The sequence below is a fragment of the Tachysurus vachellii genome, chromosome 17 (genome assembly GCF_030014155.1).
Source record: "Tachysurus vachellii isolate PV-2020 chromosome 17, HZAU_Pvac_v1, whole genome shotgun sequence".
In the NCBI taxonomy this organism is placed as follows: Eukaryota; Metazoa; Chordata; class Actinopteri; order Siluriformes; family Bagridae; genus Tachysurus; species Tachysurus vachellii.
Window position 1 is genome coordinate 3,685,121 of NC_083476.1, and position 26,071 is coordinate 3,711,191.

General features: G+C 39.4%; 1 protein-coding gene across 1 annotated transcript; it reads right to left on the minus strand.

Annotated features, from left to right (window-relative positions):
• Positions 1–1,802: 1,802 nt before the first annotated feature.
• Positions 1,803–26,071, minus strand: dnai1.2 (dynein, axonemal, intermediate chain 1, paralog 2). Its single transcript, XM_060890306.1, has 20 exons — positions 25,961–26,071; positions 25,787–25,849; positions 25,601–25,696; positions 24,548–24,628; positions 24,326–24,452; positions 24,187–24,239; positions 23,928–24,083; positions 22,841–22,900; positions 21,359–21,487; positions 21,153–21,237; positions 20,939–21,056; positions 20,817–20,860; positions 20,480–20,727; positions 19,810–19,899; positions 19,651–19,735; positions 19,423–19,502; positions 17,743–17,891; positions 15,898–15,997; positions 11,512–11,694; positions 1,803–2,360 (listed from the first exon to the last, which is right to left on the minus strand). Exons 1-20 carry the CDS (start codon positions 26,000–26,002, stop codon positions 2,256–2,258), a joined length of 2,094 nt encoding a protein of 697 aa, XP_060746289.1. The 5' UTR covers positions 26,003–26,071; the 3' UTR covers positions 1,803–2,255.

Genomic DNA, 26,071 nt, shown 5'->3' on the forward strand with positions numbered 1-26,071 from the left:
TACGATTTTTCTGTTTCTCATTAACAGATCCCGGGGAGCCAAAGACACTGGAGATTTTCCTCTAATGAGCTCCTAATAAGCTCAAGAAACAGCAGGTTTTTGGCCTGCAGTAATGACAATGGGCAAGCTAATCAAAGCTGGGGTGCCAATACTTTATTCTTAGTTTGGGAAATAGAAATGATGAGTGGTTTTCTGTTGGCAAAATCCCAAATTCAGTATTATTATACGTAGATCTTTTAATGACTGTAGTCAGACAGGAAAAGTAAAAAATCTTTCATAAAAGGTTTTCTGATCCAACAATTCCTTCTTTTTCAGAGAGAAAAGAACGGCTTTGAAGACACTTGGAGGAGCTTTACGAAGAACATCAAATAAATGTGGACAACCACATCAAAGCTGGACATTACTGCAAGCAGGAGATCTTGGAGATACCTGCCTCATGGTGCACGCCTAAAGCAAAGCATTAACATATAACAATTAGCACTAGGTTAAGGATTCCTTCTGCAGCGTTTTCTTGATTGCTGTGCATGAGACGATTGAAGCACTTGAACAGATGTGAAGGGAGAAAACTAGGACGCATTTTATTCCTGTTGAAGGAGAAGAGGACTCTGCAGTATGGCAGAGGAGAAAAGCGTCTCTGTTTGTTGTGATCTTCAGACGGGGTTTTGAACTGCTTAGCGCCTTGGCGTCAGTGTCTCACTCGTCCCACTCCAGGACTGCAGCGATTACTTCCCTGCTTTCAACATGGAGTCCAGAGACAGTGGTGTAGGACTGTCCACCGCAGCAGTGGTGGCTATAGTGTGTAATGTCCTGGTAGCTGTTCTCCTTCTTGTTCTTTTTCTCATCCTGTACAAGGCATGCAAAGTGCCTTCAAGTCAGGAGAGGGTTCCAGTGCTAGCACCGGGGAACACCCTGCAGAAGCATGAGCACAAGTATCTCCTCACCACCTGAGCATTAGCATGAAACCAGGAATGAGCAAGGTTTGGAGAAGATGGACACTCCGCAGAGACCACGTCACGGAGTGTCCGCTTAGTACGGTAATATAGAAGCTAAATTTAACCGCAGCCACCATTCACAGAATTCACTTCTGTTCTATAACAATCGTCGGAACACATACGTGTCCTCACAAGCTTTTCTACGCTTAGAGAAGTAGAGATATGTTTCTTTACCACCGCTCCAAGCCTGTTTAGTTGGGGTTCCTATGTAAGACCGTGCGGCGTCGGCATGGCCTGCTTGCCGTGGTCTCTGATGTCTGAGCTCTTTGATTCATTAGCACTCAGCTTTGAGTGGTTTATATAAAGGTAAAGAGACACTTGTGGTCCTCTTCACCACAGTCCAGTCATGGCTGCCAGAGTTGCACTCAACCCACACACTCTACTTGGCCAGTGGACCAACTACCAATCAATACTGTGCTAATAATGACGCATACACCTGGGTCTTGAAGAGGCGCTCCCCTGTAGTGCTTACAAGTGTGTGACTGATGCATTTTAATATCAAACAAGAGTTGTTGGGACTTTTTTTCTTTCACTCATTGCTTGCTTATTTAAAAGGCCTGAGGAACCAATAAACAAATATCTTCTCATCCCATTTGCATATGATCTGGAGGTAACGAACCGGCGGTGTAGACATGACGAATGGTATTAATAAACACATCAGCACCCCAGAAGGCAGGATCCTGTCTTTAATATGGGCGATGGGCTGGTTGGGGGGTGAAGGGATTCAGATAGCACATAGAAGAGATGTTTAATAATAAAGGATAAAATATGAAAAAGAAAACTACAAATGTCATAAATATAAGAGGCAAATACAATTGTTTATACGGTCGTTTTCCAGGTTTTCTCTGAGGAGACGTTTATTCAACCTTACTCGAGAGGTAAAGCAGTAACTTTAAAGTTTTCCATATCAGGACAGGTTTTAGAGTTTCATGACGAGCAGCATTTCTTTTGTCTTAATTTGTTTATTTAACATCAAAGTAGAGAAAAAAAAGGTGCGTAAGAGGAAGGATGGTTTATAGCTGATGGTGATAACAGGAACAATTCACAACATTAAATATAAAAGATTGTAATTATTGGCAAATTGCAGTGCTACAGTATGAAAAGTAACTCTGATTTGTGTTACACTGCATCAATCTACCTTGATTGATATTCCTACAGTTTTATTTATTACATACTTATATACTGTACACGTGTGTGTTTTGTAAGACTGTAAGCTGTGACAGCTGTGATGTTTAAGAGCACTTGAGGTGTGGTGTTAGTCGGTTACGTCTGTACATTGCTGTCTGTATCTCTCAGTAGACTCAGCAGTTTCTCCAGCTTTTCTATCTCCACCTCTGGCCCCTTTGGGACCTCCTGTCCCTTCTTCTCCTACAAAGAGAAGGAAAAAGAAAGACAAAGGTGTCGGCCGTATTAAACCAATCAGCTTGTGTAATATTGTAAACACCGAATGCAGATGCTGACTATTAAATGTTTGTTTCCATTTTAAGCTGGAAAGTCAAAAAGAAAGAAAGCATTTCCAATTGTTCCGTGCCACAGAGCACACAACGCTGAAACAGACACGGCCGACAGGCAAGCGCCTCTGTTTTGGGCTGACAATGATTTAGACACATCATTTCCTCGGAAGAAGGGCGTCGAATGGGCCGTGCTCCCTATCAAAGATCATCGCTATGGTTACTGGCCTCACAGACGCTCTAATGAACCTAACAAGACGCCCCGAGGTGCAGTTCAGTTGAAACGTGCAAATAAATCCCTGTTTTATTCTTGGAGTCATTAAACCCTGCGCTAAATCTTAGTAACTGCTGACTGCTGGGGAAAACAAGGTCAGAGTAAACTACACTGTTACATAATCTTTCTCTAGATCATTCACACTCATTCATTATACAGAAGATCATTTTTAATGAAGTAGCAGTGCCATGTATAGTCAATAGTTACACAAAAGAAGCAGAGTATTAGATAAAAATAACTATAAAAATATGCCAGAGGAACTGATGTGGCAAAATCCACAGAGGATTCCACACTGATACAAGTAGATCTCTTTAAAGGCTTGTTAAAAATAAAGTAGCTCAAGGTAACAGGTATTCATAGAAACTGTTAACATCTGAGTACAGTAATGAAAGATAAGGGTTTTGGTGCTGGAGACCCTTTGTGACTTTAGTATTATACGGTTCTACTGGGTGAAAAGATCTCAGGTCTGAGATCTCACATTCCAGCTAGCAAATCTCTAAAGTAATAAAATGTCCATTTGTGGCTTAATAAGTTCCTTAAAATTCACCATTTCGAAATTTTGCAATAATTAAAACATCAAGTGAAGAGGCTATTTACATTTACAGCATTTAGCGGACACCCTTATCCAGAACGACGTACATTTTTATCTCATTTTTATACAACTGAGCAATTGAGAGTTAAGGGCCTTGCTCAGGGGCCCAGCAGTGGCAGCATGGGAGACATAGGAATCAAACTCACAACCTTCCGATTGGTAGCCAAACACCTTAACCACTAGGCTACCACATCCCTGGCTCGATCATACTCGACTTAAGCTTCATTTTTATGACATTCTCAAATTAAAATGGTTGTGAATTGTTACATTCTGTGTTCAAGCTCATCAGATGGAAATTGTATCCTAGAACTTGGTAACTTGGTAGAAATAGATGAACTGACAGATCGGTGAGTCAACATACTGATCAAGCTCCTCTTTGATTTCCTACAGCGACGACAAAACCGTCCTCGTCTCTATTCTTTTTTCTTACTGCTAAAAAAAATAGGGCTAATCTAGACAGCAAGCTAGGACTGGTAAGAGCTTTATGATGTAGTTTTCTTTTTCTATTTTATACGTGTGTCAGCAGCAACGTCACTCCAGACAGCTTTTATGGGGGAAAAGGCTAGTTTGAAAGCACCTTAACATACTGAATGAGCTTCATCAGATAATTACATCAAGGTAAATCAGAAAAAAACAGCTTTAGCAGTTGAGAAGCTGGTTGTACAAAAGAAAAGTGAAAGAAATGAAAAGCAGTCGTTACTTTAGATTTTTCCTGCATTCTCATTTACTGTAACTGTGAAAAGGCAAAAAAAAAAAAAAAAAAAAATCGAATAAAATACGCTTTAATTTTTCGTTTCAGTGTGTCAGTGTTGTGTATCCCGCTGTGTATTACTGAGCTTGCTGCATCATCACTAGTGATTCAGTGATGTGGTCAGGACGCGTTATCTGGATTTGATTGGCTAATAAATTTACCGTACTCTAGGGATATACCGTGTTCTGAAGTCATTCAGTCTCTATACACAACACTAACTAACACCACTAACAAAGACAGCTATTATGAGCAGGTGTTACGGTTCAGGACTTTTGGCCACGTGCTTCTGTTTATGTTCCGCATCAGCGTACCCTCGTCCTTTGTCCTGTGTAGTTTTCGTCTTTGTTCCTGTTCTATGTACTTAATTTATTAAACCCGTTTTTTTTTGCATCTATCCTGAATCTAGGTCTGTCTTCCTCCTCCCGGTGTGACAGCAGGATGACAGACGTGTGTTACCGCTTTTAGCTTATTTAAGTGTGATGCTGCTCAAATGTACAGTAAACTGCAGTATCCATAGTGCTAGGGTTGTGTATGTGCAAGTAAAACAGTTGTTTCCTCCACTGAATCACTCACAGTATTTAAATCTTATTTGAATATTGCTCAGGGGGGCACGGTGGCTTAGTGGTTAGCACGTTCGCCTCACACCTCCAGGGTTGGGGGTTCGATTCCCGCCTCCACCTTGTGTGTGTGGAGTTTGCATGTTCTCCCCGTGCCTCGTGGGTTTCCTCCGGGTACTCCGGTTTCCTCCCCCGGTCCAAAGACATGCATGGTAGGTTGATTGGCATCTCTGGAAAATTGTCCGTAGTCCGTAGTGTGTGATTGTGTGAGTGAATGAGAGTGTGTGTGTGTGTGTGTGTGTGCCCTGCGATGGGTTGGCACTCCGTCCAGGGTGTATCCTGCCTGATGGCCCGATGACGCCTGAGATAGTCACAGGCTCCCCGTGACCCGAGGTAGTTCGGATAAGCGGTAGAAAGTGAGTGAGTGAGTGAGTGAGTGAATATTGCTCATGTAAATATGGTGACACCTGAAGCATTTCCAGTCTCCAACGTCACCAGTTCTTGGTGATCCACTGATCCATGTTATCTTGAATAATTATCTTCTCATTAGGATGATGGGTGCTTACTCTGCTGCTGCTACTGCTGCAAACACATTAGCTATAAAGATATTATTTTACAAATTATGGACAAATTTCCCTATGCATCATTTTTTTGGCCAATATGCAAAAGGTAATAATCTGGCTGATAAAGCTGCCAAATGAGCTGCTAGTATTTCCACTTCTGCTGATGAAGCTCCCCGTATTTCAAGGACAATCTCCTTCGCTTGATTAAATTCTCTATTATTATTCTGCACAAACTCCAAGCTCTGTAGAAAACTGTAAATGGTTAGGAGTGATTCAGGATTCTGATGGGAATCGTTCCCAGCGTCTGTTGCGCTGAATTAAATTGATTTTCACATCAGACTGATCATCTGGGACCGTTCAGAACCAGTCATCTGATTTCTCATTTTATGGGGGTGGCCTACCAGAGGGATGATGTACAAGTCCAAGCATTTATTTTAAACACAAATTGCCCACGGACACATATTCAGATTGATTTTTATAGAACCGTGTCATAGTAGCAGGGTTATCAGGGTCGTGTTTGTTTTTTGTGTGTTTTTTTTCAGTCAAATTGGGCTAGTTTCTGAAGAAAGCTACCCGATCTTGTTATGAAGCAAATAAACTGAATAAAATCTAATAATTCCTGCAGACACTGTCTTTGGCAAACAAAAAGAAAAGAATAAAATATAAAATCATTATATATCTCACTAAAAAGGCTAAAAAGTGATGGCTAACATACTAACATATGGTAAGCTACTTAGCATTAATCCAGAGAAGTATCATCAGGAATAATATATATTTACTCTCAAATGTTCTTTCTTCCAGACTTTCAAGCTCTATACATGATCTATACAGTATAACTAAAGTACTAAGAGCTCATCACGTCCTTGGGACCTCTACTAACTGAACTGTGATGAGCGATTACGCCCCACTTTTGCTCTTTTGCTTCTATAAAAGAATAACCTGCAGACTAATATTCTTCACGAAGCCTCATATATATTTAGATCGTATCTGTATATACTGTTCATCACTTGGTAAGTACTGCTCATTTCCTTTGAACAGATGAAATATGGCACTGCAAAGGTTTATTCATTCATTCATTTTCTACCGCTTATCCGAACTACCTCGGGTCACGGGGAGCCTGTGCCTATCTCAGGCGTCATTGGGCATCAATGCAGGATACACCCTGGACAGAGTGCCATCCCATCGCAGGGCACACACACACTCTCATTCACTCACACACTACGGACAATTTTCCAGAGATGCCAATCAACCTACCATGAATGTCTTTGGACCGGGGGAGGAAACCAGAGAACATGCAAACTCCACACACACAAGGTGGAGGCGGGAATTGAACCCCGACCCTGGAGGTGTGAGGCGAACGTGCTAACCACTAACCCACCGTGCCCCCTCCACTGCAAAGGTTATAAATCAGAAATGTTAAAAAATACCAACGTTTCATGAAGAACTTTTGCTAAACTCCTTGTCTGTTTCCCCTGTTAAAAATGAATCAATGAATCAATGAATATTTCAAACAGGTCTTAATTGCTGTCACGTTCAGCATGCATTCAGAAAATATTTAACGGCTTTTTAAAGCAGGGAAGACTTGGCAGATGAAACACGAGTCCAGACATCACAAATTCAGTAGATGATGTAAATCAATATTTTGTAGTAAGATAGCTGGCTGTCGCACTGTGTGACCACTTGACCAGAAAGAGTCCAATCCACAGATAATAACTGACAAGTAAAACACCAGAACGGCAACAAGCAATGAATTCGATGCCTGATGCTTCATGCTGTGATTTATACCCAAAGTGCTGATTCTCAAATGATAGGTCATGAGGTCTTGATTAAGTTTCTATAACAGCAGCTCTGACAATAGTGCAGGCTGCAAGACCAGGCAGATCTTACACAGCGTAGATGCTTCACGTATGCAGATTTAAAAATGTGTTTAATATAATGTGTTTATCTAATAAGACGTTGTGGAGCTAAAGCTGCAACTCGAGGCTTCCTGAGAGAAGAGAAAAGCGAGGCTGTAAGGTAATAACTGCTTTTTTAGAGCAACTACACTGACTCACAAAAAGTCTAATCAGAAATGCACTTTCTGCATATTAATGAGGTCTAAAGCTGAGTGACTATAGCCAGGACTCTTTATATAGAAGCAGGAATCACAGAATATTCCAGTTATCCCAAAATGATCCCAATCCCCCAATCCCAATACTTATTAGTAATTAACGATATTAGAAAGTGATTTTACTTATTGATAATTAAAAAAAAACAGTACAGTTTAGTTAAATATAATTATTTCTAGCTTAATTTGTACATGTTTATTCTAATTTTCATTCAACGTTTTACTTCTATTTTTCTTCTACTTCTTTTACTATGGATTTTAACTTTGCTCGTTCTCCTCACCTACAGTACAGTACATTAAGACAAGCTGTAAAGCAAAGAGGGATTCAAAAATAATGAAATGGAACGTTTAGACATAAAACATTATAATAAGTCGAGTAAACAGGAGTAAAGTAATCATAGTCTAATATTTAGTCTGAAAACCATTTTCTTACGAACAGTCAGTAGTCTCAGGTACATTTACATTTACATTTACATTTACAGCATTTGGCAGACGCCCTTATCCAGAGCGACGTACATAAGTGCTTAAATCTCTAACATTGAATACATTAATGCTGGATCACTAAGTTACATACTTAAGATACCATGAGTTTAAAACATTTGTTCAAAGTTACAATGAAAGTGTCAAAGGTGTGTTTTTTTTTTTTTTTTTTTTTTAAATGCAAAAGATAATGAAAGAAGTGCTAGTTGAAGTGTTTCCTGAATAAGTAGGTCTTCAACCGCCGCTTGAAAATAGCCAGTGACTCAGCTGTCCGGACCTCTAGGGGAAGTTCGTTCCACCACCTTGGTGCCAGTACAGAGAAGAGTCTTGTAGTATACTTGCCTCTTACCCTGAGAGATGGTGGAACCAGTCTAGCAGTGCTGGTAGATCGGAGGGTGCGGGGTGCAGTGCGAGGAGTGATGAGGGCTTTGAGGTAAGAGGGAGCTGGTCCATTTTTGGCTTTGTAGGCCAGCATCAGTGTTTTGAATCTGATGCGTGCAGCTACCGGAAGCCAGTGGAGGGATCGCAGCAGCGGGGTGGTATGAGAGAACTTTGGCAGGTTGAAAACAAGCCGGGCAGCTGCATTTTGGATCATTTGCAGAGGACGGATTGCGTTCATAGGTAGACCTGCCAGCAGTGCATTGCAGTAATCCAGTCTAGAAATGACAAGAGACTGAACAAGTACCTGAGCAGCCTGTGTGGACAGAAATGGTCGAATCCTTCTAATGTTGTAGAGAAGAAACCGTGTGGTACAATTTGTGCAGTTTTATTGAAACATTTTTTTTTGGTGTAGCCTTTTTAAAATGGGAGCTGGAATGATAGGATTAATGTAGACTTGGAGGGGAGGATGGAGGGGCAGATGGAGAATGGAGGATGGAGGGGCAGATGGAGAATGGAGGGAAGAATGAGAGGAGGATTGAGGGAAGAATGGAGGGGAGGATGAAGGGGAGAATGGAGGATGGGTGATGGAGGGGAGGGGAGAATGGAGGGGAGGATGGAGTGGAGGATGAAGGGGAGGATGAAAGAGAGGATGGAGGGGAGGATGAATGATAGAGGAGAGGATGAAAGAGAGGATGGAGTGGAGGATGAGGGGGAGGATGGATGATGGAGGGGAGGATGAAAAAGAGGATGGAGGGGAGGACGAAGGATGTCCCTGCACTAGTGTGAACTAACACCATTCTCTGCCCAGTGTCCAGTCTGCTCTTTTTGTCTCTGTTGTAGACTGTGATTTAACCTGTCGCCCACACCAGGACCACATTGATCTAACACACCATCGCACACACACCCCGACTGAGGTAATAAACAAGCTTGGGAAACATAAAGGTCATACTTGAGTGTATTTGTAAAAGACTACCAGAAACTGTAGACTGATTTTTTTCTTCTTTCTTTGCAGCTATATGAGCATTGTATCGATTCCTATAGCGATCAATATAAAAGTCTTTCTTTAATCCATCTTTTCTGAGTAGAAAACACGATACAGTATTAAGACATAAAGTTATAAAACAGGAGCTATGTATCAAAGCTAATACAGTAACGTATCAAAGCTAATAAAATGGTACACCACAGAGTTGATGAATTCTCCAGTCTGATTCATTTCCTGTACCAGCAGCTCAGATGTAATGTTAATGTGCGCCTACTAATTCATTATTGTTTCTACACTAACAGCTCAAATCGTTGATAAGGTGACTTTTTGTATTAGGAAATGTTTATGTAGCATCCGTGGATGCAGTCTTCATTGTCAACGCGTGTATCACAAAGCTGTAATTTTAGGTTTTCCAGAAAGTTCTTTCTGGCTTTGGGGTATTTATTTGTCTTATTCAACTTCAAGAAAAAGCAAAAAAGAGAAAATGTGTGTTTGCATTTGTTATAATGAGAACTAACTTGTTTAATAGATTAAAAATGAAAAAATATTACTAAGTGTCATGCTTTAATAGATCAGCTTCAGTATATCAACAGTAAATGTCTCACTTTGCTCCCATATTACCTTTAATATGTCCTTGTAACTGCTGCAACAGTCCATTATGCAGTGTGTATATACTGTAACAGCAGCTCTTTACCATGATGTAGTGTTGGCCTGTGACATTTAACACCACAGCTGTTGTAATCTGTACAAACGTTTGGAAGGTGACGCAGAGCAGCGGTGACAACACGGATTTGGATTTTTGCAATGACAAAAGAAAACACTTTGCACTTTTGCTTAGTTTGGCAAACACCCAGATGGCAGCTTGTTTCTGCAACATATTGAGTGTGGACGGGAATATGAGAGAGAGAGAAAGAGAGAAAGAGAAAGAGAGAGAAAGGAAGCTAAGAGATGATCATTATCTGCTGGGAGCAGCTCAGTCTATGTGACACTGTTATTTATCCTGCACAGTGCAGACTTAGGTCTTACTCATGATCACTGATTCATTCTAGATGGATAAAAAAAACCCTCATAAAACCCGACAGTCACTTGCAATAATAATGCAAATAAATGCATGAATACTGAGTAGCTTAATGTAGGACAGAACGTATCAATCAGGATTAAAATAGAGAATCACTGTGTTTATGGCTGAATACGAACGATACAAAAAAAAGAGCTAAGAGATGACGGTCCCTACAGAAAGGCAGATACACTGCGAAAGGTGCTTCACAGGCTTCAGTGCATTGAGAACAGGCAGAACTTATATACTGCTCTCATATGGAACAGAGCCGAACGTTAAAACATTTAATACCACAGTGCTGTTGAAGTCTCATATCTGCCTGCTCAGAAGGTTCCCTTCACTTTCTATAACGGCAGATCTGACAGTAGTGAAGCTGCAATATTAATGAGCTTGTTCTGATTTATTATGGTCTCTTGTGTGGGTTGTAGTGAATGGAATAAAAAAATGTGCCGTTGTAATGATTGCTATGGTAAAGGAGTCTCCAGTGTCAGCGTTTTGTGAAAGTCAATATCTTTTCTTTTCTGTCTCTCATGGCTGTTTAAAGCATTAACGAAACTCTCAAGAGAATTTATAGATGCTGTATCGTGAGCATTAGGAGAAGCTAACTAGTTTCATGGACGTTTCACTTGAACCATATGAACCCTAACTATACATGGAGAAAATGTATGACGTGTTGTATTTTAATGAACAAATAATATAATGTGGCAGATTGTTGTAGAAGAGGAATAAAACATTCTGGATGTGCAAAATAAGAGTTAGTGCTCTTTCCTTCGAGCTTGTTTAGTAGCCATATGAGGTGACTGGGCAGGAGTTCAAGCTAATTCAGTGGCTGGATTTCTGTGCCTAAGTGAAAGCATGTTCGACCGTATCGTCTCAAATGGATGGGCATCGTACATGGACAAGATAGTGGGTGGGAACTGACAAAAACTATGCTGGAGGAAAATGAAATCAAGATCCAAAAGAAAAATTTGAGAAGCATTTATGACCAGGTTAAAGGGTTATACAATGATAAAATGAATTCCTGCTAGCCTAATTATTTTTCTGGTCTCTGAAAATCAATAATAAATGAGAAATTTCCCACAGCAGGAATGGCTCAAGTACACTGAATAAGTTCCTCAGTTGTTATTATAGCATATGTGAGGTACAAAATCAAATCTCGCCTTGACTTAATGATGTTGAAACTCTAGCTAAGTGAAAATGGATATCAAGCCAGGAAACTATTAATATACTGACATAAAAACATCATGAGTTGGTGCCTGAGGCTATTAGCCAGGAGCTCCTGTGGGCAGTTTGTCAAAGTTTTTTGTTGTTGTTTTTTTTTTACCTTTGGCTTCTTGCGGAGATTGGGTGAAAGCTTCAGGCTGGTGACGTAGCCTCGGTCATCTCCCACGATGATGATGGGGTACAGTGGGTTAAACTCGATGTGAGTTAGCTTGGTCTTCTTAGACACCACGGCCTGCTGGCATATGGCTTCGTATTTGTTGATGCTCAGGTCAAACACATGCACCTGTGAGATAGATGAGGCTAGTTTACAATGAAAATGAACAATGAAAAGGAAAAGTTTACTCAAATGTGTTACATGACACAGTTAAGAAATTAACATCCTAGTAAGCTCTGTGTGAAGTATAGAAATGCTGAATTGGCCGAGGTGAACAAAATGACCAGTGGAAAACACCTAGCCAACTTTGTGCTAAAGAATTGTGAGTACAGAAATGACAACAACGTTGAATGTGTAGAAGTCATTTTTCTGAATCATTTCCATGGATTGGATTAATGTCTCCCCGTTCACTGAAGGTTCACTGCAAATAAGTTCAGAGTACTGATCACCATAAGAAGTGTGGGAGTCTTTCAGGAGTGGTGTCTACTGGTGTCTGCATGATGGCTTACTAAATGATTTAATTAGGATAGAAATGATGTAAATCATATGCCATGGACTTCATAGTCACCTCAATTGAGTCATACTCAAGTGAAATGCAGTAAGAGATAATGTCATGAGGTTTGTGAAAAGTCCGAGCCATCTGGATTTGTTTTTCACTTCTTTTCCCCATTCTTTATAGTAGGCTTCAGACTAATTGGGTTGATAGATGGATGGAAGTGAAAACCCTTGGACCATGTCCACTGTGGGTTTACATGTATATAGATGGATGGATGGAAGGATGGTTGAATAGATGGATAGAAGGATAAATAAAGGAATTTAAGGAAGAACGTGCAGATAAATGGATGGATGGAAAGCTGGATAGAAGGATAAATTAATGGATATAAAGAAAAGACGGATGGATGGATGGATGGATGGATGGATAGAGGGATGGAAGGACAATAGGACAACCATTAGGCCACACACACTTTATATTTTTATCCCCATAACAAATAAAAGTGTAATTCCTGCATAGTAGTAATTTTTCAGAGAAACTTTTTGCCAGCCCCAACATTGCAAGCAAATTATGTATGCAATTAATTGTGCAGCTCTAATTCACTGGAGCAGCAATCTGTGGAAGTCCAGGAAGGTCAAACACCTACAGTGTTTGCTCTTAACTGACAGAACAATTTCAGCACATATATGCGCTCTTATTTAACAAAGATTTTTAATCAATTGTGCAAAATGAGGTAGAATGCTGACATTAGCAGTTTGACACCACTGCATTGGAGTGAGCAACAAATTACCAACAAATAATGCAGTGTGTCCCCAGTCAATAGCATCTCATAACAATGTCCACACACACACACACACACACACACACACAAACACACCTCATATTGAAATGGAGACACTAAAGCTAGAACTGAGAGTCAGGAAATAATAGTTAGGAAATAATGTATCTATAGAAAGATATGAAGACTTTTATGACAGTTAGAACATTTCATTCTGGGAAGCAATGAATAAGAGGCAGAATATGAGAAAGAGCTAGAAAGGGAATTAGAAGACAGAAAAATGCACCTAATAATAGTGCTGATCATTTTTCATGGCCATTAGGCCACCCACCTCAGCAACACAGCCAGTCAAAGTCTGTGGACAGAGGCTGAGAGATTGCAGAAGTGCCCGTGGTAAAGTGTTAGTCAAGCAGCATGGCTCATAGTTAGTCACAGAGCATTACCAAATGCCCTTCTCTATTCTAAGCAGCTGAGGCAGGGGCGCAAATACACAAAAATACACACGTAAGGGCTGGAGAAGCCATCTGTAACTGTAGGAGGACCACTGAAAGCACATACTGACCGACAGCATGGCTCTGTGGTGGAGTCGTGTAGCGGCTGAGTTCCTGCAATGGTGCTCTGAGTGTATAAAAAGACTGACGTACATAACATTCTACAGCGACGGTTACTTTCAGGCTGATGTGAGTATAGAAGCTGTGAAGGTGTCAGTAATGATTCAGTCTGTGTACTCGACTTGAGATGACTATACCACACAGCAAACTGCTCTATCCTCCAGGAGAGGAGCTGAATTCTGGAGAGATGCCAGTCTTGCTGAGACTCTGGCGCTTACTACTTATTTCCACACTGTGACTTGCACGATCATGCTGGCACACAGTCCGACTGGCACTAAGAAAGACCCACGCAGCTCCGAACTAACAGAATGAAGCTTGATTTAACTACAGCCAATTGGCACTGCTGGAAACAGGCAAAAACAAGAAACACTCACAGATGCACCATACAAAATGTCCTTCTTTAGTGCAGCATCCCATGAGGCATAAAACACAGAATGCTTTTATAAAGCGTAGCCTCTCTCAGGCTGAACATCTGGGATTCACTTTATAGCCAAAAGTATGTGGACGCCTGATCACAAGACTTGTATGTGCTTGTGGAACATCCTATTTTTGGTGGTTCCTTGGGTGTGGTTCAGGGCTTTGTGCTGGTCATTCCAACCTTAACGAAATGTTTTCATGGCTCTTGCTTTGTTTACAGGGGAACCATCATGTTGGAACATGTTAAGTTCGAGTGATCAAGTTCGTGGAAACAGTATGGAGAAGACTCACATATGGATGTTTGTGTAGTCAGATGCACACCGTTGGTTATATAATGCACCCGAACAGTATAATCCTTCATTCCCACTAGCAAGGTAGTACACAAATTTTTGGTTTAGAGTTCCTGTGCAGTACAAAGAGTCTATCAAACTTTAAAACCAAAAAAATATTGCTAGCAAAAATGACAGTATTACTCTTATACGGAAGCTTTCTATGGGTTTAAGTTGTCTTCAGTTGTAAAGGAAATATGTTTAAACCTTTCCATTATCGTGCCCTTGTATAGCACTAGAGAATTTGAAATTCTGCCATTTAATCCAGCAGCTTGGCTAGCTTCACCGTTAGCTTGGCTAGCTTCACCGTTAGCTTGGCTAGCTTCACCGTTAGCTTGGCTAGCTTCACCGTTAGCTTTGCTAGCTTCACCATTAGCTTGGCTAGCTTCAATGTTAGCTTGGCTAGCTTCACTGTTAGCTTGACTAGCTTCACTGTTACTAAATAAGCCTTTTTCAAGGACAGAATAATTCAGTATTCACAGCACACTGAATTGTTAGAGATGACACTAAGTTATTGCTTTTCTAGGATAAACAATTCTATTTTGTAACTGTATAATTTGAAAGCGTCTCTATTTTCAACACTGGCTTAGGAACAAGCCTGCACTTATTTCTTTTCAGCTTCAACAGAAAGTGAGGGAACGGCTGTTCGTTCTTTAATAAATAAAAATGGTAATTTTGGGAAATTGCAGAGGTAGAAGAGGAATAAAACACTTTAGAACATTGCTGTTATTGGAAAATACAGTATCTCTGCTCCATCATCACCTACAGTAGTCTTTATTATTTTCCTTATCAATATGATCAAACCCGTACATAGTAAATGTCTAGAAAGATTTCGCAGATAACTACAAAAAGGACAGTTTTTCAAGGACAACTAACTCAGGACCATCCAGGCATCTGTTCCATCTTGTGTGTCTCAGATGTCCATTACACAAGAGGCCCAGCACTGATATTACAAAATAATACTGTAGCATAAACATTTTGTCTACTGACATTTTTTAGATCAAGCTTGACAGCACACAGGTGAGTAACATGACACCTTCTATTGTGTGTATCTGTTGACACAAACAGACAAGGGTGACGGAGTGTGTGTGTGTGTGTGTGTAGGTGATTGTGCAGCATTATGAAACACCAGGAGTGGAATCTCATCATGTAGCTGCTATGCTGTTTCATTAACACCTATTACACTCCTTAAAAGTAAGTGTGTGTGTGTGTGTGTGTGTGTGTGTGCGCGTGTGTGCATTTTTTGTTGTGAGTAGTTTAGAATGTCTTTGTAAATGATGAGAGCATCATCACAACTAGTTACTCACAACTTTCTGCATCATTTCACTAGCAAGACCTCAGCATAGTGTTTACAGCCAAGTATATCAGGTGAAAGCTCCGCAGGAAGCAGAGATAATATTTACACAAAATATTACAATGAAGTGGCAACAACAAGGTTTGACGCAGGAAATATCATCCAAAAGCATGATCTGATCTCTCAAATACATAAACTCTAATCTCTCAAATAAGAAACCGGGATCCCAAAATTATATATTCTATTATAAATATATTACATCGCTAAAAATAATTTTTTTAAATGTTTTATTTATTTATTTGTTTAAATTGTATGAATTCATTTTAATCTATTTAATAAACCATCATATTCTTGTTTGTCTGATTCTAAGCCTGCTCATATTTTGTCCGTTACTTTTCGTAATGACTCACCTTTCCGTCGATGGTGACCGCAGCGAACACGGTGGATGAGTACGGTGACCAGGCCACGTCTCCCACGGCTGTGTTCAGGTCAAAGGTGAACATTGGGGTCCTGAGAAACAAATGGGACAACATAGGGGTATTTGTTTAGTTGTTTAAAAGTATACACACATACACACACACACAATCAAGCAGAGGTTATAATCCAGGCGGCTCGGTGGTGCAGGAAGGCGTTATCATGCTGAGCAGGCAGTACAGAGACTGCACTGTGGCTTTGCTCTCCCTCTTCATCACACAGAATCTTCCTCTTTCACTCTCTCTCAAGCTTCACTGACCGTGTTCAGGCTTGTTATTAACATCTGACTGAGACCACATTATATGTGCTATAATCAGAAACACTGTCCTGAGCTCACACCAGGACCTTATTCATAAAGAGTCATATTCAGAGTTGAGTTCTTATTCAGGTGTCAGGCATAATTATAAGCACCATTCATACAGTTATGTAGGATTTGTGCAAGGAGCAGGATTAAGTCCAGGGCCAATGTCTGACAGTTTGATTATATCTCATTGAAATGTATATTTTTGGTGTTTGAGGCTGTAGATACACTCAAAGAAACTACGGAACGGCACGCGAGTCAAGTATTAAATACATCAAAATGGCATTATTAATTAACTAATATGGTGGAGGTTTATCCTATACTTTATTAAATGAAACCTAATTTTCTGTGATGCTTACAACTCTAACTATTCATTAACCTTTTAATTTTTCATTTATTTCTTGCTTTAATGCATTACATTTCACAGCAACGTCTGCATTTTCCATACCCCAGTTTCTGTCTGGCTTCTTGTTTTCGAAGGCGGTGCTCTAGAAAATCTATTCATACTGAAAATCCTTTCATCACATTTTCATGAACTATTCTACACCTGTATGCTTTAATGATTTCTAATCCCACACTCTGGTGTCACACCAGATGAGGATGTGGTTCCTTTTCAAGTCTGGTTCCTCTCAAGTTTTCTTTCTCATGTTGTCTCAGTGATGTTTTCCTCACCTCTACTGACTCGGGCTTGCTCATTAGAGATCTAGCTGCTTTGTGACAATGTCTAAAAACCATAGACACTAACATAAATCTTGAAGGGAGAAATAAAAACTAATTAAAAAAGTAGACCTATCAAAACAGTTGCTACTTGTTCGAGATTGTGTGTGTGTGTGTGTGTGTGTGTGTGTGTGTGCAGGTTCGCATTACGCATTAGAGTTTATTACTCTTAATGCAGTCCCTATAAAGTGGCTCCCTTTTTTTTAGCAGAACAACACTTTCAAAAATGCATGAGTACAAAAGACCTCTTAAATTATTTAGGGTGATTGTTGTAGGTAAGATTGCAGAGAGATGACCTCGGTCTTCTTCTTCCTCCATCTCTACATTAGAGCCCTCTGCTGGTGCACGTGGGTTGTACCGGTAAACACGTCTTACAAGCTACAGCGTGGAATAACGAGACTCCAGCATTCATAGTGTGTTTTGTCAAAATGACATTGTAATTATAATCATTACTCACCCAGGGGTCTCTCTTTGACAGACTGCGAATGGCTAACTGATTTGTCAACTCATTGTCTTGACAAGCTAATTATGTTTATTTTAATAACAACTGTAGGAGTTAAACGCGTTTAATTTCCGCTTGCTTTTTTCGTGGTACAGATAATAGAGTTTAGAAGGCTTCTTATAAAATGATTCTTGCAGTTTATCTCCATGACTTGAAAAGACTGATGTATTTTAACATTAACCACTGTATAGCACTTTCCTATTGGCCAGAAGATATTACAGTTTTATGACAGCAGCTGTTGTGAAGGCATACGGTACATACGTGATAGTGTGATCCCAAATCTTGACTTTCCAATCTGAGCTACAAGAGATGAAGACTTTTGGATGGAAGTTGTTCCACTTCACGGCGTCCACAGACAGGCTGTGCGCGGTGTACGTCTGCAGGAACTGGCTAGAGTAGAATTTGGAGCACTGCGAATGAACACATGGAACCAGGCTTATGTAGATATCATCCATTTATCCAAGTGACATTTTGGACTCTGGCAAGAGTCTTAATCAGTGTTAGATTAATGCTCCGGTCTGTTGTTTTGCTTCCTGTTAGAACCGCAAAACAATGATGCATTAAAATGCTAAGGAAGTTTTAGAAGTACAATGAAAATTCTAGAAAGGCAACAAAATTGCCTGTCATGAGAGAGAGAGAGAGAGAGAGAGAGAGAGAGAGAGAGAGAACAAGAGAGAGCGAGAGAGGGAGAACAAGAGAGAGAGTGAGAGAAAGAGCAAGAGAGAGGGAGAGAGAGAGCGCAAGAGAGAGAGCAAGAGAGAGGGAGAGAAAGAGGGAGAGAGAGAGAGAGAGAGAGAGAGAGAGAGAGAGAGAGAGAGAGAGAGAGAGAACAAGAGAGAGCGCGAGAGAGAGTGAGAGAAAGGGAGCGAGAGATAGATCAAGAGAGAGAGTGAGAGAAAGAGCAAGGGAGAGGGAGAGAGAGCAAGAGAGAGGGAGAGAGAGAGAGCGCAAGAGAGAGAGGGAGAGAGAGAGAAAGGAAGCGAGAGATAGAACAAGAGAGAGAGTGAGAGAAAGAGCAAGGGAGAGGGAGAGAGAGAGCAAGAGAGAGAGGGAGAGAGAGGGAGAGAGAGAGAGAGAGAGTGAGAGAGAGAGAGAGACTAAACCCTGAGCGTGTCTTTGTGATAGAAAGGATTAGACTGTTCCCGAAAGCTCTTCTCTGTGATATTCTCACCAAAACAGCTTGCTTTTTCAAATGCCACGGATTTATCACCTCTATCTGAGGGGCAACACTAGAGCTCCTTAAGGAGCCTTGAAAAACGTGACAATACTGCAGATCACAGACTTTACGTTTTGTGTGGGTGTAAACTGAGCAGTCTGCAACATGTCACACATAATATTACCATCTCAGGCCTACATAAGGAGGTAATGATGGCACCGAGTCCTCTCTGCATCAATAAAGTGAGACGAGTGTAGAAGTTTTCATGATTGTGTGACTTTTTATCAGGCGCTAGGGACTCTGTTGTGTCTCTACAGCATGAGCTGCTCATATCTGCAGGAAGATATGCACATTTCTGAAGTATCTGACTCAGTTTGGACTCGTGCGTATTTCAATGTATATTTAATAAACTGCATATTATACTATGATGTAAATAACTGATGCAATGGAAAAAGCTACTACACATTATTAATTCCTGTGTTATAACCTAGTAAAAATGGAACTAAGTATGTTGTATATTTATATAGATTAATTTAAAAAAAAAGTAAAAGGTTCTAAAAGGGGGCTTTATAATATTATATATAAATCCTAAAATATATTTTGTAGTATATGGAAACACTTTTGAACTTTTTTATTTGAATTTGGTATATTTAATCCTTTTTCATTCAATTTGGAATTCTTCTGAAATGATGAATTGTTGTCGTGTAATTGTTGTCATCTGTTCCTCAGTTCAAACCAGTGGAGAATTCCTTTAACGCTGAACTACAGACACGATTGTTACTGACCTTGTGTATTTTGCCCTCTTCAGTGCCAACGAGAAAAAGGTAGTCGATCTTTTTATGGAAATCGAAAGAGGTTCCGCAGGCTGCAACGGAAAAGAAGATAACACAGAGGATCATCAGGAATACCTGTTAATAAAAGTCTACAGGAGATTCAAATGTTTGTGACACTTATGTGGACATAATATGCTAAATTATTAATGATGTAAGGAGTTGATGATGGCTGATGATTACCCGTGTCAGGAGTCATGTCGTCATGTCCTTCAGAAACGGCTCCTTCTGTAGAGAGTTTTATGATATCTGTGAACAGTAGCTCATTCTGAAAAACAAAAAAAACCCTGTTAAATCACATAGAGCCTGAACACCTGAAAGTGAGTCCAGTATCAAACACACCTTCACGAGAGTCCATGACACCACACGTCCATCAGAGGAGACTGAGAAGAAATTATGATTCTTGTCTATGTCATCGTTCTGCCACTTCACCTGGTAGATGATCATAAAGACTAAAATATTCATTCAGTACAAACAACACTATAACTATATTAACATACAGACTGAACTACAGACCTGCGAAGGAAATGCAAATTCTATTGTTATATATAGTGCTGCATTATATTTCAGTGAATTTCAATAAAACACAGAAATTTACCTGCGATTATGATTTTTACTTATTAAAACCATGACATGTAGCACTTTTTAATCTTTTAATAGTTACTCTAATGTTTTGTAATGATCATAAAACAATTTATTTAGTTATTTATAATTCGATTGTTCTAATTTTCCTCTTAGCGCTTACATTATAATATACTTTAACTCTTCATTTTCTCTGCCTTTAAGTTAACAACAATTAAAACATGTTATGTTTGTCATGTTATGTAACCGTAAAAAACACCAAGCTCTCTGCCCTGAAGACTTTCCCATGATGGAAGACTCTGTAAACATTGGAGACTCCTTCCAATATTATTATCTGAGTCATTTCCAAGGCTGAACTTATCAATCAGCTATGAAATGTTTTGAATTGTTCATTTCTAACAACACTAAATGTTACTGTAGCGCCGCCTACCTGCCACACCGGGTCAGTGTGCTTGCCCGACTTGGCGGTGCTCTTATAAACAGGCTGATCTCTGTCTTCCTTCAGGTTATACACTGCGACGTTACCATCGTAGAACCCCACCGCCACCAGGTAAGACAACTGTTTGTGGATGTCCAGACACATGACCCCAGTTTTAGTGTGGAATATATACTCAGGGTTGGTGGAGTTCTTCAGGGAGTAGAAGAGCAGCATGCCTCGTCCCTGCTTCATCAACTCAACTTGGAGGAAAAAGATAACAGAACGATCCAAAATCCGTTCGGATGGAATACGTACAGTAAGTAGAAAATGTGTGTGAAGGTGAACTCACATGACCCGAGTCCTACACCGAACAAGTCTGTGTATTTCTGATTCCTGGAATTAAAGAGAAATTATTTATCAGTTCATTTAGTTGAACAGTTTCACGGATGATGTTGTACAATGTGTACAGACCAGCAAAGCGCAGTGACTGAGAGATGTTTAGCTTTGTCGTATTGGAACTTCCACAGTGGCAGAAGAGTTCCCTCGTGTTCTCGAAACTCATCTGACGTATCCTCAAAGTATTTAAAATCTAAAATACAGAAAGGACAGGAGAACAGAAAGAGGAACACAATTTGGACACTTACATGATAGTTTTGGTCAGCAAATTTCAATGAGGAATAATTACCCTGAGCGATGTCATCAAAGGTGTTCTGAGTCACCATGCGCTCGATAATCTTGGCCGCTTTCGCCACTTTGGTAACATCGTCGCTCTGATTGATTAAAGAGAAAATTGTGATTGGTTACTGTTAGACGATATACTAATAATTTATGACTCATTAAATAATGATTGATGAAAGAATCCTTTGAACACAAATGACTCAAAGCTCCAACCTGATTCTCGACCAACACTGTCTTCTTCTTCCCTTTGTTGTCCTCCTTCTTAAACGAAAATGTCTTCTGTTTCTCCTTATTCTTCTCCTGCTTCTGGAGCTCCTCCACATAGGCATCATAGATCTCCCACTGCAAACACACGCACACACGCACACACACACACACACACACACACACACACAACATTTGAATATGAATAAGGTTCTTTTATTCCATTGTCATTATGGGCCCCATATGTAACACTAGCTACAAGCAAATATATTCAGAAATTTCATTATGACTGAAAATCCTGTTAATCAGAAGAAACTTCCTCTCCTATGAGAGCCAGTGAGAACGAGTTCTAACTAATTTACCCTGTATTTTAGATGTTATTCTGTTCTACATTTCTGCCTCTGCCTCATTGCCATTTTGTACTTTGTACTTTTACACTTGAGCTCAAGAAGGTTTTGTGCTCAAATCTCAGGTCCACTAAGCTGCCACTTCTGGGCCCATGATCAAGGCCCTTAGCCCTCAATTGCTATAATTGTCGTATAAAATGAAATAAAAAATAAGTTATATACACTCACTGACCACTTTATTAGGTACACCTTACTAGTACCGGTGTGGTCTTCTGCTGCTGTAGCCCATCCGCCTCAAGGTTTGACGTGTTGTGTGTTCAGAGATGCTCTTCTGCATACCTCGGTTGTAACGAGTGTTTATTTGAGTTACTGTTGCCTTTCTATCAGCTTGAACCAGTCTGGCCATTCTCCTCTGACCTCTGGCATCAACAAGGCATTTGCACCCACAGAACTGCCGCTCACTGGATATTTTCTCTTTTTCGGACCATTCTCTGTAAACCCTAGAGATGGTTGTGCGTGAAAATCCCAGTAGATCAGCAGTTTCTGAAATACTCAGACCAGCCCGTCTGGCACCAGCCATGCCACGTTCAAAGTCACTTAAATCACCTTTCTTCTCCATTCTGACGCTCGGTTTGAACTGCAGCAGATCGTCTTGACCATGTCTACATGCCTAAATGCATTGATTTGCTGCCATGTGATTGGCTGATTAGATATTTGCGTTAACGAGCAGTTGGACTGGTGTACCTAATAAAGTGGCCGGTGAGTATATATATGTGTAAGTTATAATGAATACGGGCGTCTGCCGAATGCTGTAAATGTACTACTGTGCTTTGCATTCTATGGGTAAGTGACATTCATCAATGTGCACATGTGAGTATGAACAAAAAAGAATCTTTTGTAAATCTGGCTGAAATTTCTGCCCTAAAAACCCCACAATCTTACTAATATAATGATGCAACTGGTCCAATATCATTAAAAGTATAGAACGATTTAAGAGTCTGGATGAATGGTTTTATGTTCTGAGTGATGTGATAAATCGTATAATAGACCCGGCATACACGCAATTAGATCACATTTCTTTTCATATCTTAGCACAGCTATTAAATGTCTTAATTAGAAAAGTCACAGAATTATCTGCTTTTACCTGATTAGCTGTAGCGGCGAAGGTGGCACGAGGAGGAGGTTCAGTTTGGCAGGCTCTTTCCTGCAGAAACAAAAATCACTTCTGTTTACAATAAAATCTTTATATGTGGTTCTTCTTTGTCTAGATGTACAACCCATACGTTACAATATTTAACGTATATATATATATATATATATATATATATATATATATATATATATAATTATTATTATTATTATTATTATTATTATTATTATTATTATTATTATTATATCCTGTTATCACATACATTCTCTGTATACCTCAGTATATGTTTATTCATATAGTACGTTTACATTCCGTTGCACTTTACATTATATATCATTATATATATATAATGTATTAATATAGACTTTAATACCCTCTCATTATATACAACCCCTTTGTTCGACTATTGTGCACTAGATTATTTCTATCTCTCTCTCTCTCTCTCTCTCTCTATATATATATATATATATATATATATATATATATATATATATATATATATATGTAATAGTTACATATTTAAACCTATACATCATTTATTATCGCTGTACTCAGTATAGTGACAGTAAAAGAATCTTGAATCTTGGATTATAATAAGGCTTTCTCTCTTAATTTTTTCTCTCTTTAAGTTAGTAAACAAAAACAACAACACAATTAAAAAACACTATATCATGTTATGGAACTGTACAACACAAAGATTACTGTTCGGAAGTGCAGACACTGGAGACTTCTTCCTATTTTATTAAATTCTTCACTCAAATGAACACAATATAATTACATTATAACTAATTCACTTGAGCTTATACTTGAACTTATAGAAGGATGGTATGGAAGGAGTCTCCAGTATCAGTGAATTGAAACAAGCAACAAACCATTTTCCAATAAGTTTATCTAGTTTATATAATAACAATACATCTGATCTTGTTTTGTGGATGTTCCATAACATTATATTTAATCATGAATGGATAAAAAACATAAAATGTCATGTTCTATAACTGTAAATAAAGTAAATGTTTAGAATGAAATGTTTTATTCCTTACTTTAATGTATTATGCTAGAGTTTGACTGAGCTGAAGCTTACTCTCTGAGGATTGTTGAGCGTCTGCGATGCTCTTTCGCTGAAGTTGAACTGGTTGGTGATTTTGCGCTCTTTCTTCCCCTCCAGGACATCCACGCTGTCCGGTCTCTCCTCTCCAGTACTGTATTCTGCATCTCCTGCATCCTCACCCCCATCAGCCTGCATAACAACACAGTTATTCAACACTCCATCAGCTTTACGACTGATCTGTTTCACTTCATTTCTTCTTCCAATGTGTTGTAATGAGGATTTCTTTTATTACCGGAGTCTCAGGCTTGTCCTCATTTTCTGCTACAGAGGTTTCAGATGTTTTTTCTAAAACCGTAAATAATTCAGTGGTTATTAATATGATATGAATAAACATGACGTGTTTTTATTCTGACGCACGGTAACCGTCCTACCCTCTGCAAAGCCCTGCCTTGCTCTTTGTCTTCGAGCTTCATCAGAATCCTTATGCAAAAGGTTGCCCTCCAGCACAAAGTGAACCGCCAACTGATCCACGCTGCTGACCGGCTTATAGGAACGATCCTATATGGAACACACAGCTTGTTTAATCACATGACCTGTTTGAGATGTATACAGGAAATAGCAGTAACAGCGAAGCACATTTGGAAACACTTTACTTTGAAGCTGTATCTGACAATATTCTGTGGAGCATGTGGATTGTTTGCTGTCAGTATTCTTGTGAACTCCTCTTTCAGCTCCTAAGAAACGAAGCAAAAAAGAAAAGTGGATAATTAGCATGAAATGTGAAGGAAAGGATCATTTGATCTTAGTAGACCTCGGTGTCTATTACTAGGCAACAACAACAAAAAAACAGAATTATAGTTGTGTCTTCACATGTTAGTAATAATTAAGCCACAATGCCGTCGAATTCTCAATACACATATCGCATATTAATGCACGTGCTCTAATATATAGAAAATGGAAAAAAAAATCTTCATGACTTGATCATTATGGATCTAAATCTACATCTGGATTTCTGCTTTGTAGAAAAAGTGCTATGCCAATACAACTGAATTTACATGAAACACCTCCAAATCTACTCTCTGCCTTTAACTCACCTTCATATATCAATAATCAAATGCTGTAAGGAAGCAAAATAAAAAAAGACGTATGATTTCTAACATCACCTTTAGAACATGATTACTAGCTCAGGTCAAACGGCCATCCTTGGAAAATAAAAATATTTTCAGGCACAAATGTACTGTACTTGTACAATGAAACTGTTAGATTGCATGTTTCAAATAAATAAGAAACAAGTGGAAAAAGTCTTGGTTATCTTTAGATAAGATACTACTCAGAGCCTGTACAGACTTGTGTGAGGTATTTGAACATAACATTAGAATAAGAACTGAGGACAATGGAATGGTTTTTGCTGACAAGAACACTGCAGTTACACAAATAACCACTCTTTACAGCAGTGGTGCCCAAAAAAGCATTACACAATGTTCCTATTAAAGTCACTTGTGTTGCTTTTCTAATTCTTTTTAAACCCCTTTATTTCTTACATGATTTTTTTCTCTCCAAAGGCATGAAATTTACAGCCCAGAGTTCACGTGCTGTATTTTAAAAAATGTTTTAACAACACATCAAAAAGGTTCTTTGGAAGCACTGTGTTTTTTTTGATTATCTAAAAACTTTAAGGATCACTGGTCTTCTAAGAGCATCCTCACCGCCTCATTCAGGTCCAACTGGTCTGGAGGTTTAACCAGGGTCTTCCCATGCATCCACTCATCTCCGTCTCCGGTCTCTGTCCCAACCTCTTCGTCCTGCACGGTGAAAAACACAAGTGTTTATTTGAAACAAATTATAAATGTGACTAAATCTGAATCTGAGTTTTCCAGACATTTCAAACTGACCTTCTTTTTGTTGGAGACTTTTGCTCCCTTTACAGCAGGTGCTTTTAACTGGCTGTTAGATCCCTGTGTGAGGCATTTAAGATACTAGTCTTAAAGAGGGATATAAATCTGATATTTTTCTGGGAGTACTTTCTGACAAACCCACACAAATACTTGTGTGTTTTACTACTTTACCTGTTTGGATCGCACTGTTCCAAGTTTCTGAGGCACCGGCATTTTGTTCCAACTCCTTCTGCTGAATTCTCCTTCTTCAACTTTCTTTTCAGTTTGTTTGTTTGTTTTTTC